We start from the raw sequence: 19,174 nt of genomic DNA on the forward strand, positions 1-19,174 counted from the left end.
ATATTTTGTCTTGTGAAACAAAAAAACTGAATTTGAACATGCATAACTTTTCACCCCCCTCCACCTCCCCCCCAAAGTCAATACTTTGTAGAGCCATCTTTTGCAGCAATTACAGATGCAAGTCTCTTGGGGTATGTCTCTATAAGCTTGGCACATCTAGCCACTGGGATTTGTTTTCCCATTCTTCAAGGCAAAACTGCTCCAGTTCCATCAAGTTGGATGGGTTCCGCTGGTGTACAGATTCTCAATTAGATTGAGGTCTGGGCTTTGACTAGGCCATTCCAAGGCATTTAAATGTTTCCCCTTAAACCACTCGAGTGTTGCTTTAGCATTACACTTGGGCTCATTGTCCTACTGGAAGGTGAGCCTCTGTCCCAGTCTCAAATCTCTAGAAGACTGAAACAGGTTTCCCTCAAGAATTTCCCTGTATTTAGCTCCATCCATCATTCCTTCAATTCTGACTAGTTTCCCAGTCCCTGCCAATGGAAAAACATCCCACAGCATGATGCTGCCACCACCATGCTTTACTGTGGGGATGGTGTTCTTGAGGTGTTGGGTTTTCCCCAGACATGGTGTTTTCTTTGATGGCCAAAAAGCTACATTTTTGGCTCATCTGACCAGAGTACCTTCTTCCATATGTTTGGGGAGACTCCCACATGCCTTTTGGCGAACACTAAATGTGTCTGCTTATTTTTTTCTTTAAGCAATGGCTTTTTTCTGGCCACTCTTCCGTAACGCCCAGCTCTGGAGTGTACGGCTTAAAGTGGACAGATACTCCAATCTCCACTGGGGAGCTTTGCAGCTCCTTCAGGGTTATCTTTGGTTCATTTGTTGCCTCTCTGATTCATGCCCTCCTTGCCTGGTCTGAGTTTTGGTGGGCGGCCCTCTCTTGGCAGGTTTGTTGTGGTGCCATATTCTTTACATTTTTTAATAATTGATTTAATGGTGCTCCGTGGGATGTTCGAAGTTAATGTTTTTTTTATTTTTATAACCTAACCCTGATCTGTACTCCAACTGTGTCCCTGACCTGTTTGGGCAGCTCCTTGGTCTTCATGGTGCCCCTTGCTTAGTCGTGTTGCAGGCTCTGGGGCCTTTCAGAACGTGTGTGTGTATGTGTGTGTGTGTATACTGAGATCATGTGACACTTAGACTACACAAGTGGACTTTATTTAACTAATTGTGACTTCTGAAGGTAATTGGTTGCACCAGATCTTATTTAAGGGCTTCATAGCAAAAGGGGTGAAGACACGCACCACTTTTCTGTTTTTTATTCTTTAGAATTTTTTGAAACAAGTTATTTTTTTTCACTTCACCAATTTGGATTATTTTGTGTATGTCCATTACATGAAATCCAAATAAAAATCCATTTAAATTACAGGTTGTAATGCAACAGAATGGGAAAAACGCCAAGGGGGATGAATACTTTTGCAAGGCACTGTATGTCTACTGGTAACTATCTCTATCCCATAGGACGTTGCGTTAGCTAGACCTCAACCAGACCCCTCGTCTAAGGAATGGTCCCATATGAAGATGATTCTCCACACTCTAACCTCCATACCATAACATTAGACAGTTAGTCTATAGGATCCAGCCGTGCTCTGAAGTGTTGGGTGTCTGAGCCACATGTCTTACCCCTGGCCTCTCATGGTTATATCCCACACACACAGGCCAGGTCTCCAGCTTCGCCGAGTCCCTGTGGAATTTGGAGGGTAGCGGGGGGAATGGTACAGTATCCCTCCCTTCAGTTCTGCCTAACATAACCGTGACTAACCGTCAGGGGCCCCACCGACCGACCTGAGGGCCCTCAAGAGCCCCAGTGGGCCCCCGCCGCCAGCCTAACACACTCAGCAAATCAGAGAAACAAGTCAATTACACAACACGTGTACTGTACTACCAAACCAACACTACACATGTCTGTTCTGTACTCAACTGGTGGCTTGTGGTCCTATCTGTGACATGTTGGGAGAGGGGAATTCTATGTTAAAGGCTAAGTGTACTGTAGCATGCAGATGGATATTACATAGTCTTGCAGTTGCGTCTCAGCAGCTTTTGGCCCAGTGACACTTTCTCTTTGTCTTGTTTGAGATACCTTATAGGTTTTAAATGTAGAATTCCCGTTTTTTTCCCTCTCCTAAACAAGCGTCCTGTCGAGTCTATGACATAATAACCAACCTCTCACTGCAACACGAACCTCTGTTCCGTCCTCTGAACTGCCTGTCCAAAAACACAACAGAAACAACTCCCCTACTGCTGTCGGTGGAAACTGACTGTGAAATGCATTTTCTACATATTGGAACAAGGATGTTCGTTGTCAGTTACTAACCACTAAAAGTATTTGGATGAAAGTATTATGAGGGGTGTGTTGAAACTCCTGAAGATGATAACATGGAGTATTACATCATTTGGGTCCCCACTGCACTGATATGCCTGTATCTTTTGACTAGTTTGTGTGTGTGTGTAAGGAATGACATGTACTATGGAGAATGTCATCTGACTGGAGTTTTGTACAGTTTGTCTGTCAATACAGAATCTTCAATCTGCAACATTGGTCTAAAATACTGTACTGTAAGGAATACATGTCAAAAATAGAGTTATTTGAAATGTTAATTCAAATATTGTTCCTAAAGTCAAACAATAAGAAGATGCTCTGTCTTTTCCCCTCTTTCCATGTCTGTCTTCACTCTTGTGTAACTACTGTAGTTTCTAACTGAGCCAGTTGGATGGTTCTATTCAGCCTGCTGCCACCTATGGCAACATACAGGAAACTAAAGTGTTTTCTACAATGTTTTTATAGATGCCCCCATTGAGTATGCAGCTCAATTCTATGACAACGGTTACCTTGCTCTTCCCAAGACTATCTTCCCCAGAAGGTGAGACAGAGTTTCCCAAGTGGGGAAGGAAGCAACTTTCTTTAAGCTGTATCAGTTTCCTTCTCTAAAATTGTCACTATTGTAGTGAGGCATCGACGTGGTCTTTGTAGTTTAAAATCTCGGCTCTCTGTGTGTGTGTGTGTGTGTGTGTGTGTGTGTGTGTGTGTGTGTGTGTGTGTGTGTGTGTGTGTGTGTGTGTGTGTGTGTGTGTGTGTGTGTGTGTGTGTGTGTGTTGCAGCGGCCCTGACGCTCCAGAGACCATCGAGATGGAGCTCAAGGTCAACACCTCCTCCAAAGAGGGCCTGATCCTGTGGCAGGGAGTAGTATGTCCTAACCTTGCCACCGTACCCCACCCCACCACGCAGCACTCCTTATCATCCTTACCATCTAATCACACATTTACCAATAACCCACCTTCACAAAATGACCTACCTTTTTTACACTCACATTAATACTAATACATTTGATGTGTATGAATAGCTTTTCTAAGACTCAAATAGGTTCGCTTGACATTCAACTGCTCTTTTCTGTTTGGTTAATAATGTTTGGCTCTCACTGCTCACTCCTTACTTGTTTCTTTGAGATTGATGCAACTTACAGAATGGCTGTCGGTTTGGCATGATTGGCTCTGAGCGAGCCATGTGACAGTCCCAGGTCCAGGCATGGTTTGAGAGCACTGTTTTGTTTGCCTGCACTGCATGTCGCCTGGTTGACGCTTTGCCTCTCTCACCCGACCCCACTCCCATCTTCCCCAGGAGCCCTTTAATGGCGCTAGCCATTTCCGCAGGATGCATGCTAGTAAAAAGGTATCCACCTCACCAAAACACCTGGTTAATATGGTATAGTTCAGGATATGTACTTCACAGGAGGTTGGTGGCACCTTAATTGGGGAGGACGGGCTCACAGTAATGGCTGGAATGGAATAAATGGCTTGATAATCAAACGCAAGGTTTCCGTGTGTTTTGAGATCATTCACTTAATTCCAGCCATTATTATGAGCCGTCCTCCCACTCCGCAGCCTCCTGGGATGTACTTCATGTATAGATGTATTGTGAGAGAATTTGACAGTCTTACACTACTATGGACGACATGTTTTGAAATGTACAACAATCTGGATAAGGCTACTTGGCTTTCTTTGGCTGGAGCAGCCTACCACTTTTAGCTATCAATTCAATCAATCTTTAACAATGTACTATGATATGCACCATCGCTGTGGCAGCTTCAATGCAAATTGTTATGTTGCATGTAACTTAGCTTGTACTGTACTACCAAAAGGAGCTTGATTCAGGTTTGTGATCAAAGCTTGAATAGGTATACAAAATATATATATATATGTATGTATCTTCTACAATACAGGCAACTCCACAAGTCTTAATAACAGAGAATCCGTGCACTCAGTAAATAAATAAAAATCCATTATGGTTTTAATATATCAATATACTGTCATAACTTTCCGATGTGTCACCTAAACAACTTTATTTCCAGGAGCTTGGCGATCAAGGAAAGGGCAAGGACTTTATAAGTCTTGGTCTGCAAAACGGACACTTAGTCTTCAGGTAAGAAAGCATCACTGTCATGACTGTTTTTCTTTTTGATAATTGTGGTTGCCTAAGGAACATGCCATGCTTACGGTTCGTATATAACTGATTTGGTAAAGTGTTTACACCAGTCCTAAGTAAGCACATAGCTGCTCATTCTCCTGTATGTCGTCCTACTGCAGTAGTAATGCTACTGTTGCATGTTCCCTGTCTGTCCACAGCTACCAGCTGGGCAGTGGAGAGTCTCAGATACAGTCCAGGGAGCCCATCAATGATGGCAGATGGCACAAGGTCACTGCCGTGAGGTAATGTACCATACGTGACCTTCCACTCATGTTCTGTTACACCTATTATCAGTACCTCCGGGATTCGGCCATTCTGCGATCTCAATTTTGTTGTTGTTGATAAATCAACAATTCCCTGCATATTATACGAGGGCTTGCATATTTGACCAATCACCGCACTATTTCCACTTAAAACAGTGAAATCATCGCAATATTATCGAATTAAACTGAGCCATTCCCGCAGTACAAAAAGAGGGCTCACAATTTCAACCAATCACCCCACATTTACCACATAAATGGTTCAATCAAGCCAGACGTCAACAAACGTTTTCCCTCGTCAGCACATTTTCATGACAAATGTTGCCATGCTAAATCTGAATTGCTTCAGCAAAATCAAGCATTTTTTGCCTGCAAATATCACCAAAAATCCTGGAAGGACTGTCTTTTTTTTACCTTTTATTTTTCACCTCTTGTTCCACAGTGTCTTTAAAAATGTATTTCTAATGTCACTGATGGATCTATTTTGAATCGATTTTTGGTAGGGGTGTATTTTCTCAATGAATGGACTCTGCTTTGTGACAAAGTGTCTTGATCATACGAGTAAGGGAAGTTTTCTTCTGTGTGATCAGAACTGGTAAACAGGGATATATTCAGATAGACGGAGCAGCCATTCAACGAGGACAATCACAAGGCAAAAGCATCATGGTGAACACCAAAGGCAACGTATACCTGGGTACGTCTCCTTCCTGTTGGGAAAATCTCAAGTATTATATTTCAGTCTCCAAAGAGTAGAGAAATACAGTACCTTAAATATCCTGTTGGAAATGTGAACTTTACCCTTTCCCAAAGTGTCTAAATAGTACAAAAGTACAGCGTCCAAATTCTATAGGGAAATGACTGACTAAAAGAGGTGATATTATGTCTTCTCTAAGGACATGCACTGTGTGTATGTGTCTGTTTGTTACAGGGGGAGCCCCAGATATATCTGCGATGACGGGAGGGAAGTTCTCCTCTGGGCTCACAGGCTGTGTGAGGAACCTGTCTCTGATGAACGCCCGGCCGGGAGATCAGCCAGCCAGACCCATCGAGCTGCAGGCCGCCGCAGAGAATGGCATCAACGTTGGGCGCTGCTCCTCATAGACCTATAGCAGCCCACACACACACACAGAGACTATGGAGACAAGATTCAATCAGACTCAGAGAGACTTGCCCATATACATACATACAGTCAGTTTGAAAAAAAAACATGGTGCTTTGCTGCTACCAAAAACAAAGATACACAACAAAATTATATTTTGCTCTCTGTGCATTGAACCAAAAAAAAAGTGAACAAATACTAACAAGTCTTCACTTGCTTAGTGCTGTATTCTCAATGAAGCACACAGGAGATCCAGTATAGTTTTCATACTCCCAGCAGTAGCTTTTAGTCATGAGAAAGAGTCAAATGCCATAGGCCTTCTACAATGGATCAGATCCTATGGAGTTGGAGAAGTTTTTACAGCACTGAATTTTTATTTATATACATATAAATATATATTATATATTTGTGGGGGAAACATGCAAACTAACCATAACTGCTCTTTGTCCTAGAGTTGATTCTGGGTTCTAATACTGTGTGTCCAGGGCTTTTTTATAGGGCCTAGTTGTGTTAATACTTGCAGACATTAAAGCCTTTTTTCTTCACTTCTGTAGGGGAAATTTAGCGGTGAGCATGCTTACAGACTTGTTACGCTATAAATCACTTGCCTTCCCACACCTAGCATGGTTGCCATTTTTTGTGTCTGTAAAACATATATATATATATTTTAAACTTGGTGCTATTAAGTTAGACATGGAAATACAGCCCACTAGTGGTTATTTGTCTGTCTCCTTATAATAATGTAGTACATGTGTTTCTTCATTTCTACATTTGAAAGAATATCAGTGTAAAACACATGCTACACGTGCCTACTTCCTTTCACCTTTCCTGAGGTTGGGGAGGTTGTGGTGTTCTCCAGATATGCATGAGATCTGAGGTTTGTTTTAGTATAAGCTGAAATCGTCATTGTTTAAGTGTCTCCTCCGACGTCCCATTTGATTGAGTAGATCTCAAAAGACGTCAAGGTGTTTTAAAGAATGAATGGCGATTTATATTGTGTTTATTTTTATTATGAGTGGTTCTGAGAATTCTAAGACATTTTGTCATTTTACTTCTGCTGTCAGCCATGTGGCAACTATCTGCCAGTCAGGTAAAATATCAGTTTAGTCTGGGTGTGTGTGAGTGGCTACATGTGTACTTATAAGTTCAGTATGTATGTGTTGCCCCTCAACCCCCACCCTCTCTTTAAACCCCTATAAGATGCTTGTGTATGAACTGTATATGTGTACTGAAAGCGAGTGTGTACTGTTACTGTGTGTGTGTGTGTGTGTGTGTGTGTGTGTGTGTGTGTGTGTGTGTGTGTGTGTGTGTGTGTGTGTGTGTGTATGTACTGAATGTGAGTCTCGCCATCTAAATCCTCAGGAGGGTCACCGCAGAACTGACTCAAGATGTTCCTCAGTCAGTTTCAGGTTCAGTAGCAACTAGCCTTGGTCACAGTCTTCTAGAAACTAACAAGTCTGATATTGAACTCTTTAACAGCTGCATAATTTTGTTAGCTGTTGTGCCTAACACTGTATGGAAGCACATTCATGCCAACATAATTTTTTATTGGGGTAGACATATTGGAGGGGGACTAACGGACACACAGCAGTCAGAGTTGATTACTTTAGGAGAAAGCAGTTGCAACCTCCCTGGTGGGGTGCCCGCTAGCTGTGACCTATGTAGTTCCAATGAGCATGCTCGCCCACACTGGTTTACCTCATGACAAATATGGTATCAAAATTCACATCACGAGGTTCACAAACTTTTCACTTTTTGTAATCTTAAGATTATGTTGATTAATATTCTGAAAATGAGCACCATCAGTTAACTTAAAGTTGCTTCATTTTTATTTATATTTGTCTCTTTTAAAATGTTTTATCTTCATTTCAGGCTTGATTCTGCTGTTGTAGAGCAATCAGAAAAGCTTGGCATCATTTTCTTGGGTTATTGTGTATTGCCTCCCCACATCCCCCTGTTCCCTTCATGTTTGGTTTTAATACCTTTCCTCCATGAGTGTCTTGCCCCCCTGGCATTCCCACCATGACCCCTCAGTCCATACAGTCTCAGTGGAGTGTCTGTGCAACAACTGTGGTAACAAACAGTAACATCAGCCTGAGAAGGGGTTGTCAACTGGTTTGTGCTAGAGCTAAATGGATGTGTACTTTGTGTATTTCTACATCTACAGTTGAAGTCGGAAGTTTACATGCACTTAGATTATTTAACTTATAATTCACTGTATCACAATTCCGGTGGGTCAGAAGTTTACATACACTAAGTTGACTGTGCCTTTAAACAGTTTGGAAGATTCCAGAAAATTATGTAATGGCTTTAGAAGCTTCTGATAGGCTAATTGGCATCATTTTAGTCAATTGGAGGTGTACCTGTGGATGTATTTCAAGGCCTACCTTCAAACGTGGTGCCTCTTTGCTTGACATCATGGGGAAATCAAAATAAATCAGCCAAGACCTCAGAAAAACAATTGTAGACCTCCACAAGTCTGGTTCATCCTTGGGAGCAATTTCCAAATACCTGAAGGTACCACATTCATCTGTACAAACAATAGTATGCAAGTATAAACACCATGGGACCACGCAGCTGTCATACCGCTCAGGACGGAGACGCGTTTGGTCTCCTAGAGATGAACGTACTTTGGTGTGAAAAGTGCAAATCAACCTTGTGAAGATGCTGGAGGGAACTGGTACAAAAGTATCTATATCCACAGTAAACAAGCCCTACATCGACAACCTGAAAGGCCGCTCAGCAAGGAAGAAGCCACTGCTCCAAAACCGCCATAAAAATGCCAGACTAATATGATACTTTTTGGAGAAATGTCCTGGTCTGATGAAACAAAAATAGAACTGTTTGGCCATAATGACATTCGTTATGTTTGGAGGAAAAATGGGGAGGCTTGTAAGCCGAAGAACAACATCCCAACCTTGAAGCACGGGGGTGGCAGCATCATGTTGTGGGGTTGCTTTGCTGCAGGAGGGACTGGTGCACTTCACAAAATAGATGGCATCATGAGGTAGGAAAATTGGGGCTATATTGAAGCAATATCTCAAGACATCAGTCAGGAAGTTAAAGCTTGGTCGCAAATGAATCTTCCAAATGGACAATGACCCCAAGCATACTTCCAAAGTTGTGGCAAAATGGCTTAAGGACAACAAAGTCAAGGTATTGGAGTGGCCATCACAAAGCCCTGACCTCAATCCCATAGAACATTTGTGGGCAGGCAGAACTGAAAAAGCGTGTACGAGCAAGGAGGCCTTCAAACCTGACTCTGTTACACCAGCTCTGTCAGGAGGAATGGACCAAAATTCACCCAACCTATTGTGGAAGGCTACCCGAAACATTTGACCCAGGTTAAACAATTTAAAGACAACGCTACCAAATACTAATTGAGTGTATGTAAACTTTCTGACCCACTGGGAATGTGATGAAAGAAATAAAAGCTGAAATTAATCATTCTCTCTACTATTATTCTGACATTTCACATTCTTAAAATAAAGTGGTGGTCCTAACTGGCCTAAGACAGGGAATTTCTACTAGGATTAAATGTCAGGAATTGTGAAAAACTGAGTTTAAATGATTTTGGCTAAGATGTATGTAAACTTCTGACTTCAACTGTATATACAGTATGGCTCTGCATTGGGCTATCCGATTAGATTACAAAATTGAGGATTAGGCTAAACTACTGTATGTTACACTCTTTGATTGTGTTACCATTACTCATTGGGACATGTTAGTGTGTTAATTGCGGAGTTGTGGCCAAAACACAGCATAAACACAGATGAGAAACTGTCACACAAATCATGAATACATTGAAAGCCCTATATGTGTGGTCTTAATCAGAAGATATACCTGGGTATGAATGATGTACTGATTATTTATGAAGTAAATATGGGCGCTTTCATTACTGATGAAGATGTTATTTAACCTTTTTTGAAATGGTTAATATTGTCTGTTTCATTTTTAGATTAAAGGCAAATGTTGAAAAAGAGTCACAACATTCTAGTGAATGGAATTGTACTACACAATGTTATTGTCCATTGGATGATAATACTCGTGTTCCTGACTTTCCCAAGGGTTTCTTTATTAAAACAACATTCATGTGCTATTTGTAATCTTGTGAGTTGTATTCTTTTGCCAGACATGTCATTTTTTACCTAGTCGTGTTCTTTTGCCAGTCGTTATTTTTTAAGTAGTTGTATTTTTTTCTCAGTCATATTATTGTTGTTATATACTTATTTTGACGCTGTAGACAGTTGCAGCCATACTGTATTTGCGGTTGTTTATTTCCCATTTAATAATCCATTTATAGTTATCGTGTGCTCCAGTCCTAGGACATTCTGGAAATTATACGATCGTTATCCAGGCTGTATCACATCTGGCCGTGATTGGGAGTCCCATAGGGCGGCGCACAATTGGCCCAGCGTCGTCCCTTTTTGGTCAGAGTAGGCCGTCATTGTAAATAAGAATTTGTTCTTAACTGACTTGCCTGGTTAAATAAAAAATAAATAAACAATTAAATCGACTTTTTTATGTGCTTTTCATCTGTATGGGCCAGCCCTTTACACAGAAGAGGCCTGAGAAAGTGAGGATGATTTCTCTATTACCAGTCCTATTGACAAAGTCCAATGTTTCCCATGGAAGTTACATCAAAATCAGGTTTCTGACATGGATATCGTCGAAGGCATCATCTCTTAATGTATATGATGAGTATCAGATTAGATAAGGCACGCTAAATTCTTATATGCTGTAATAAGTCACAATGATAGCATTTGAAAATGCTATTTAATTTCATTTCTTTGCTGCTTTGCTCACCTGCATTACGTGAATGTTACAATGCAAGCGTGGATGGGGAATTATCCCAACAAATATAGGTTTCCCATGAAACACAAACCAAAGTCAAACATGAACAAATATTTCATCCAGAATAGAAGTTCTTGCATTAAATCAAATAGTAGTGTTAAAGCCAGTTTGTGTGTGGAACAAAAATGTGTTTAAAGATATTTGATTGATTTGTTATTTTAATCGAAATATATTGAAATTGTATTGACATTATGGTAATTGAAACTCCCTTATTGTTTTGACACCTAGTGGCCGGTTGTGCGTTTGCCTGTAGAGTGGCATATGAGTAAAGATGGCGTCAGGAACAGTTCAGACAGGTGTGCAGCCTGATAGGAATAGGAATATAGCCATATAGACAACAAACAAAAAACGTTTCTTTGGGACTATTTTACTTTTTACCTTTCATCAACCTTGGAATCTGTGTGGTAACTGGGCAATCTTATTTTGAGTCATAAATCTAATTTAACTGCAATCAAAAACTCTTATTTAAGTGTACACTGAGTCACTGGTGTCTTTCAATAATGTTTATTCATAGGACTGAAAGGAAAATTTACCGGTAATAGCAGGTACCATATTTTTTTGCACCTAGTATTTTATGACATCGTCAATCTTCACTCGAAGCCCAACACGATAATACATTCATGTAAACTAAACTACACTGAGGAGTGTTGTATCCCTATGACCTGATTTCAGGTGTAATAGTCAGTATTGGCCAGTATCCAATATATATTTTTACTGGTACTATTGTGTCTTAATCTGTACCCACTCTATTCATACCTGAGTATATTCACCTACAGTTTAATGTCCTGTTTGTTGCACAATGTGCAGCTACAAATCAAAAGAAAGTTAGTCTATTTTGTAGCAAACCTGTACACATACAGTCACATCCACATACATGCATTAATGGTCCAATTGTGATCAATTAAAATTGTCAAAAAGAACTAGCTTCTTAGCAAAGATCACTTTCTCAAGCAACTATTTTCCTAGAACTTTCTGGAATTGGTCTGGGTGCAGAGGGGGAAACTGAAAATGTGCTGTCATTGGAAGAGAGGTTTCAAACTCTCTTATTGGTCCATTAACTAACTCCATCCCACCAAAACAGGTCGAAATTTCAGGCTGTCTTTTCAAACAGCTTTTACACTAAAAGGGCATTATCATAATTTTCACAATTTCACAGCATTACAACCTCATAGTGTGGAAATATACACTGAGTGTGCAAAACATTAAGAACAGCTCTTTCCGTGGTCGTGGTATAGACTGACTAGGTGAATCCAGGTGGAAGCTATGATCCCTTATTGATGTCACTTGTTAATACATCCACTTCAATCAGTGAAGGGAAAGACAGGTTAAAGAAGGATTTTTAAGCCTTGAGACAATTGAGGAATGGATCGTGTGTGTGCCATTCACAGGTTGAATGCAATGCAAATCAATATTAGGAAGGTGTTCTTAATGTTTTGTACACTCAGTGTACATATGACAGAAACACTCTCACACTGCACATGTTCAAGCCATGATTATGTGCAAGGACTACATGTGGTGTGCACTTGTTTTTGGCATATGTGTACATGCATACATGTGCACATACACACAGTGGTGAAAAAAGTACCCAATTGTCATACTTGAGTAAAAATAAAGAGTCTACAATTATTTGGTTTTCAATGTACTTAAGTATCAAAAGTAAATATAATCACTAAAATATACTTAAGTATCAAAAGTAAAAGTATAAATCATTTAAAATTCCTTATATTAAGCAAACCAGACAGCACGATTTTCTTGTTTTTTAAATTTACGGGTAGCCAGGGGCACACTTCAACACTCAAACATCCTTTACAAGCAAAGCATTTGTTTTTAGTGAATCTGCCAGATCAGAGGCAGTAAGGATAACCAGGGATGTTCTCTTGATAAGTGCATGAATTGGACCATCTTCCTGTCCTGCTAAGCATTCAAAATGTAACTAGTACTTTTGGGTGTCAGGGAAAATGTATGGAGTAAAAAGCACATTTATTTTCATTAGGAATATAGTGAAGTAAAAATTGTCAAGTCAAGTATAGATACCCTAAAAAATATACTTAAATGTACTTAATTACTTTACACCACTGCATACACATGCACACAAACGTGTGCACATCCCATGTAGTCCTCTCACATACCATGGTTGTGGCCTTTTTTTTTTCCTTGTCAGATTACATTTGAAAATAAGGCATGGGAGGATAAATAATGAATAAATTACCACATTAAATAACATCTCTTACAATTCACAGAGAAAGTGTATAGGCACAGAGTAAAATACATCCGGAAATAGCTAAATCAGGGAAGGGGATTGAGGGTGTCAGAGTAAGTTCTGGTCTTATCTAAAGAGATACTCCAATGAGAAACATGAAAGAAAATATGACCCCACACTCATCACCAGTAAGGACAGAGGCTCTTAGGATCCAATTCGTGTGGGGTTTGGTTAGAGTCTTTGCCGCTGGTCCACTGGCTTGAGCTGAGTATCCCGATTTAGGAAAACACTCACCATGATCACGCATCAACGTGTTGTTCTTGCACCACACGGAGGACTTGGTCTCAAATGCCGGTAGCATCCGGATGTCTGCCCTTTAAAATACAGGGATCCGTCCAGGCAGCGGCATTGTGTGGACATAGGCGAAGTTGTTGACATAGTGGATGATTCACTAGTTTGCTAGCTAAACGACCACCACACCTTTTCTTCCTTGGAGCCACACCATGTTCCTTGTAGAACTTTATCACTGCAGTCAGTTTATCTGTAGAAATTCTGAAACAAGAAAATACATGATTTAAAATGCCCTTAATATGTGCTGAAAGGCACAATGTATTCTCAGCTTTTGTATTTCTATTCATGATACAACCTCTTATGGATCCAACCCTCTTTTTCAATTTTGGCCTAAAATGACGTACCCAAATCTAACTGCCTGTAGCTCAGGACCTGAAGCAAGGATATGCATATTCTTGATACCATTTGAAAGGAAACACTTTGAAGTTTGTGGAAATGTGACATTAATGTAGGAGAATATAACACATTATATCTGGTAAAAGATAATACAAAGAAAAAAACATGCACTTGTTTTTTTTGTACCAACATCTTTGGAATGCAAGATAAAGGCCATAATGTGTTATTGCAGCCCAGGCGCAATTTAAATTTTGGCCACTCTGTATGCGCAAAATGATGAGCCATTGCATATCATAACTGTGCACTCTCCTCAAACAATAGCATGGTATTCTTTCACTGTAAAAGTGAATGTAAATTGGACAGTGCAGTTAGATTAGCATAAATGTAAGCTTTCTGCCCGTATCAAATATGTCTATGTCCTGGGAAATGTTTTTGTTACTTAAAACCTCATGCTAATCATATTAGCCTACGTTAGCTCAACTGTCCCACTGGGGGATACCGATCCCTGTAGTGGTTAAATACTTGGGGGCGGCAGGTAGCCTAGTGGTTAGAGTGTTAAGCCAGTAACCGAAAAGTTGCTAGATCAAATCCCAGAGCTGACGAGGTACAAATATGTTGTTCTGCCCCTGAACAAGGCAGTTAACCCACTGTTCCCCGGTAGGCTGTCATTGTAAATAAGAATTTGTTCTTAACTGACTTGCCTAGTTAAATAAAGAACAGAAAACAACAAGTTTCTCTCCACTCTCCACTCTCTTACTCTAAAGAAAACTTGCCTGTAGGAACTTGAATGTTCCTCTGCAGATTTGCTGTCTATCAAGAAAATATGATGTCCTCTGTTTCCTTTCTTTTTGTTTTCCCCTTTTCGAGCTGACAGAGGTTCATGGAAACGGGGATCTTGCCAATGAGCACTACTGTTTAAATTTTAAAATAAGACAAATAACAATATATAATTATTTAACATTCAGTCATCGTCATAATCTCTGAGACAATACATTTTCAATAACCTGTACTTATTGAAATGCCTGTGTGAACACACACAAGCTAGTATTGTAAATGGTTCATGTTTGCTATAATGTTATGTGCTAACATTATTGATGGCCATTTTATGCATTTCTGTAACCAATCTCTTACCATCACACACAAGTCCCAAAGTTACTAGCTAGGTTGCATGGGCTACACGTCCCCCACTTCCCTCTCACATGCCACACATTCACTCACACTCGGTTTTAATTTGCTAGACAGCCTACTTGAGCCTCATCATTTACTTTTGACAGACGCTCTTGTCCAGAGCGAAATACAGTAGTGAGTGCAGACATTTTTCCTACTGATTCTCTGCGGGAATCAAACCCACAACCCTGACGTTGCAAGCGCCATGCTTGCAGGTGTCAAAAAGTAGTATAGTGGGGGTGAGGCTATGAAGCAGGCAGTGGAGGTGCAACAAGTGAGAGTGGAGAGAAGAGTGTCATGCTGAGGCTGTGAGGGTGGTCCAGGTCCAGAGAGATACAGGTTCAAGGGAGAGAGAGTGATTACGGGGCAGGTGGGCAGCAATATGGTATGCATAGGTAAGAGAAAGCTGTTGACGTTCATAGCTAGGGCTATCAATAGCACAGCTGAAGTAGAGTCTAAAACAGAGAGGATTCTGCTAATAGTGAAAGCTGCTGGGAGACATCTGAGTTAGACAGGGTTGACATGGGAAGAGGTTCGAGATGACCTCAATCAGTCGAGGGTGGAGTCATGTATTACTGGATCTTAGTTATGATGGTAATACTACAGTGGAATGTTCGAAGCCTGTTGGCTAATGGGCAGGAGTTCAAGCAGTTCATTGTAGATATGCCAGCTTAGCCTGATGTGATTTGAGCACAGGAAACATGGCTCAAACCAACTGTGGAGTTGATCATATGTAGTGGTTCGCAGGGACAGAGATGTAAGGGGGGTGTGCCACCTTCCTAAAGCAAGGACTTCCCTACATGATGCTAGGCAAAGGTGTTGAACAGGATTATGTGGTGGTGGAGATGTGGTAGTGGAGGTGTGGTTGAGAGGAAGGGTGATAGTGGTAGTGAACTACAAATGAAAGATCTGGTGTGCCTGAATGATGGCCGAGGGACCAGGATTGATGTAGCCACAGGGAAAGAGTCTGTCTTGGACCTCACTCTGGTATCTAGTGCGATGGCAGGAATCTGTGAGTGGGAGGTATGGGAGAAGTGATCATTACCCCATAGTATGCACAGTAGGCCGGAGGAAGGAGGAGGTGTCAGTGGATAGAGTAGGAAGGTGTGTTTTTGGAAGGGCAAAGTGGGATCCGTTTCAGAAGCTGAGTGAGCAGGTGATGGCTCGGGTGGATATGAGAGGGGATGTGGATAGTATGAATAACTGGGTGAGAACAGCGTTAGTGGGGGCAGCTACTGAGGCTATACTGTCAAGGTTTGTTTCTTTCGTCCTTGTCAATCATCATTGGCTCATTGGTGAAATTAGCATTATGACAATATATTTAATGAAATCCTTCAAAAACCTTTATTAATGCAATTGCAGACAGAAGTTGACAAACAGGAACATGGCATGCATGTTTCCTAGTAAGTTCTGGATCAAACAAAAGGTCTCAAGTTGTTTTATTAAACCGAAGTCCCACCTTAGTGAGGTCACTGACTACGTCATTACCTTTTTACTCCTGAGAGCAAAACCCTGCATCCATAGCTGTACAAACATAGAGTTTCAGTGTTTTCTAAAAGCTAGGCAATAAATATCCCCTCCCCTAAGTTGATTTATTGTAGAATGTCTGACTAGTCTCTTATCTCCCACACTCCCCTGCAGAGTTCTGTCTCAGTCACACATGTCTAACCCCTCCCCTTCTATTATAAAACATAAGCATAATCAATTATTCTAATACATCAAACATTTTGGTACCTTTTCATGACCCCTAGGTGAACCTAAGAGTTCATGGAGAGTGTGGGAGATAAGAGTTCATGGAGGAGGAGCTAAGTAGTCCCATGGTGGACGGAGGAGTGTGGGGAAATGGTGAGGAGTAGGAACAGGGCATTTAGAGTACTGAAAAGAACACATAACTTCCAACATCTAATTCAGTATAAGCAGGCCCAGGCCCTGGTGAGGAGAAATATCCGTCAGGCAAAGAGGTCATGTTGGCCTCAGTTCTGTGACACCATTGGAAGGGCGACACCAGTGGGAGAAGTGTGGGGGATGATTAAGAGGATGAGTGGGGTCAGAAGGGAGTGGGATTATCCAGTGTTGACGAGTGGGAAGGATGTGGCAGTAACAGATGAGAAGGCAGAGATAATGGCCAAAGCGTTTGTCCAAGTACATAGCTTGGCAAATTTGTCAGAGGAAGGGCAGAGGAAGAGAGAGAGAACGAGAGAGGAGCATTCTGGAGTGCTGAATGGGAGGGAGGATATAAATAATGCGTTGAATGCACCATTTACCATGGCAGAGGTGAAAGGGCAATAGGTAAGGCTGGGTTAACTTCACCTGGGAAAGATGAGGTGTGCTATGTTATGTTGGCCCATCTTAGTGATGAGGCACTGGATAAGGTATTAGTGTTGTACAACAGAGTGTGGGAGGAGGAGAAACTACCAGGCAGTTGGAAGGAGGCAGTAGTGGTACCAACCCGGGAAGCCAGGGAAGGACCCAACAAGGCCAACAAGCTAACGGCCAATAGCTTTATCACATGTATGTAAGATTATGGAACGTATGATTACAGAGAGTCTAACTTACTTCCTGGAGAGCAGGAGGATAGTATAGCCACATCGGAGTGGGTTCAGGAAGGGTAGGGGAACTATGGACCCAGTGCTCTGCTTAGAAGCAGAGGTCAGGAAGGCTCAGGTGAACAAGGAGACTGTTGTAGCTGTCTTTCTTGATGTGGAGAAGGCGCATGATATGATGTGGAAGGAGGGGTTGTTAATCAAGCTTGATAATATGGAAGGAAGGAAGAATGTACAAATGGGAGGAAGAATGTACAACTGGATAAAGGATTTCCTGTTTGGAAGGTCTATCCAGGTGAGGGTGGGGAAGTCTCTATCACCACCTGGTGGATAACGATACACCACAGGGGAGCGTGATTAGTCCTCTGTTGTTCTCAATCATGATCAGTGATGTTTACTCTCAGGTACAGCTGGCTATTATTTGCTGATGATGGGCCCTTATGGGAGAGGGGAAGAAATGTGCCATACATAGTCAGGATGGTACAGGAAGCAATTGACGAGGTAGAGCGGTGAGCATTAATGTGGGTATTCAGGTTCTCTGTAGAGAAAACTCAGTGTTCTTTTCCAGGAGGTAGGTGGGAGATGAGGTATGCTTGCGGTTATATGGGAGAAACTTGGAGAGGGTGGGTGCCTTCAGGTTCCTTGGGGTGTACTTTGACACTAGACTGACCTGGGCAGAACACATTGAGAGAGTGGTGGGAAAGTGTAAGAAGGTGCTAAATGTGAAGCGCTGTCTGACGGGGAAGGAGTGGGGAGCTGGGCATTCCTCATTGAGGACCATGTATGTTGCATTGATCCGGGCTGACGGGGAAGGAGTGGGGTGCTGGCCGTTCCTCATTGAGGACCATGTATGTTGTATTAATCTGATCTATAATAGACTATAGCAGTAAAGCGTATGATTCGGCAGCTTGGACCTTATTGGAAAGTCTAGATGTCATACAGAGGCAAGGACTCAGAATATGTAGTAGGGCGTTTCAGACGTCCCCAGTGGCTGCACTACAGGTGGAGATGGGGGGGATATGCCATTGCAGATTAGGAGACAGCAGCTGGCAATTAATTAATGTGTCAACCCACAGGGACATGGGGTGTCTCATCCTTCAAAAGGGATTTTACAAGCATGCTGGGAACATGAGCGAAGAAAGAACACAAGCTTTTGTGGGTGGGTGGGTAGTACCCAGGCAAAGGAGATGGGACTGTATGGAAGGGAGTTAAGTCGAACGGTAGCTATTCCTGTAAATCCAGCATGGCTACTCCCGCCTCCAGTAGTTGATCTAGAAGTGTTGGAGAGATTACAGAAAGATAGGGAGGGTGTTGATCCATCTGATTTGTTTAATAGACATCTGGATACTGTGCATCAGGATGTTGTGGCCATTTACACAGATGGTTCAAAAGATCAAAGGACAGGACATACTGGGTCAGCATTTGTAGTGCAGGAATGTGGGGTGAAAGTCAGGAAATGTATTACAGATCATCTGGCTGTATATACGACGGAGCTGATGGCTACTGTTGGCCTTGCAGTGGGTGGAGGAAGTCAAGCCAGACAGAGTAGTTATTTGCTCTGATTCATGTGCAGTGTAGACCTTATGTGATAGGAAAGCATCCAACAGGAAAGTGTGATTATTGATCGTGGATCATGTATCGCTACAGTGTGGGCAGTATCAGAGGGAAAGAGAGAGGCTGAGCTCTAGTATGAGGGAGAAGGGGATACAGACAAATATTTTAAAGAGTATATTGACTAGAACGTCATTAGATATAGTCTCAAATATTATTATTTAAGAGCAACGGGGCTGGCAGGTAGGATTTAGTTTCTCCCTGTCTCTGGCCCACACTCCAGTACAGTAGGTGGCGGTAATGCACCATTACATTGGATACCAACAGCCAATAAACACCACC

The 19,174-nt window shown here is 41.7% G+C and overlaps 1 protein-coding gene across 48 annotated transcripts in view; it reads left to right on the forward strand.

Annotated features, from left to right (window-relative positions):
* The window catches only part of LOC110491067 (basement membrane-specific heparan sulfate proteoglycan core protein), a 158,529-nt gene extending 148,593 nt beyond the window's left edge, over positions 1 to 9,936 (forward strand). For 25 of the 48 annotated variants that reach the window (XM_036946987.2, XM_036946990.2, XM_036946996.2 and 22 more), the window contains 8 exons: positions 1,668 to 1,724; positions 2,795 to 2,870; positions 3,109 to 3,193; positions 3,626 to 3,700; positions 4,356 to 4,426; positions 4,630 to 4,713; positions 5,322 to 5,425; positions 5,660 to 9,936. In XM_036946987.2, the coding sequence (XP_036802882.2) occupies positions 1,668 to 1,724; positions 2,795 to 2,870; positions 3,109 to 3,193; positions 3,626 to 3,700; positions 4,356 to 4,426; positions 4,630 to 4,713; positions 5,322 to 5,425; positions 5,660 to 5,832 (725 nt within the window). In that variant the 3' untranslated portion in view covers positions 5,833 to 9,936. The remainder of the gene's footprint in view (positions 1 to 1,667; positions 1,725 to 2,794; positions 2,871 to 3,108; positions 3,194 to 3,625; positions 3,701 to 4,355; positions 4,427 to 4,629; positions 4,714 to 5,321; positions 5,426 to 5,659) is intronic. The other 23 variants (XM_090202939.1, XM_090202943.1, XM_090202949.1 and 20 more) reach the window with 4 other exon arrangements.
* The last annotated feature ends 9,238 nt before the right edge of the window (positions 9,937 to 19,174 follow it).

This window comes from Oncorhynchus mykiss, chromosome 16 (genome assembly GCF_057628025.1).
Source record: "Oncorhynchus mykiss isolate SJ-2025 chromosome 16, ASM5762802v1, whole genome shotgun sequence".
NCBI classification, from domain to species: Eukaryota; Metazoa; Chordata; class Actinopteri; order Salmoniformes; family Salmonidae; genus Oncorhynchus; species Oncorhynchus mykiss.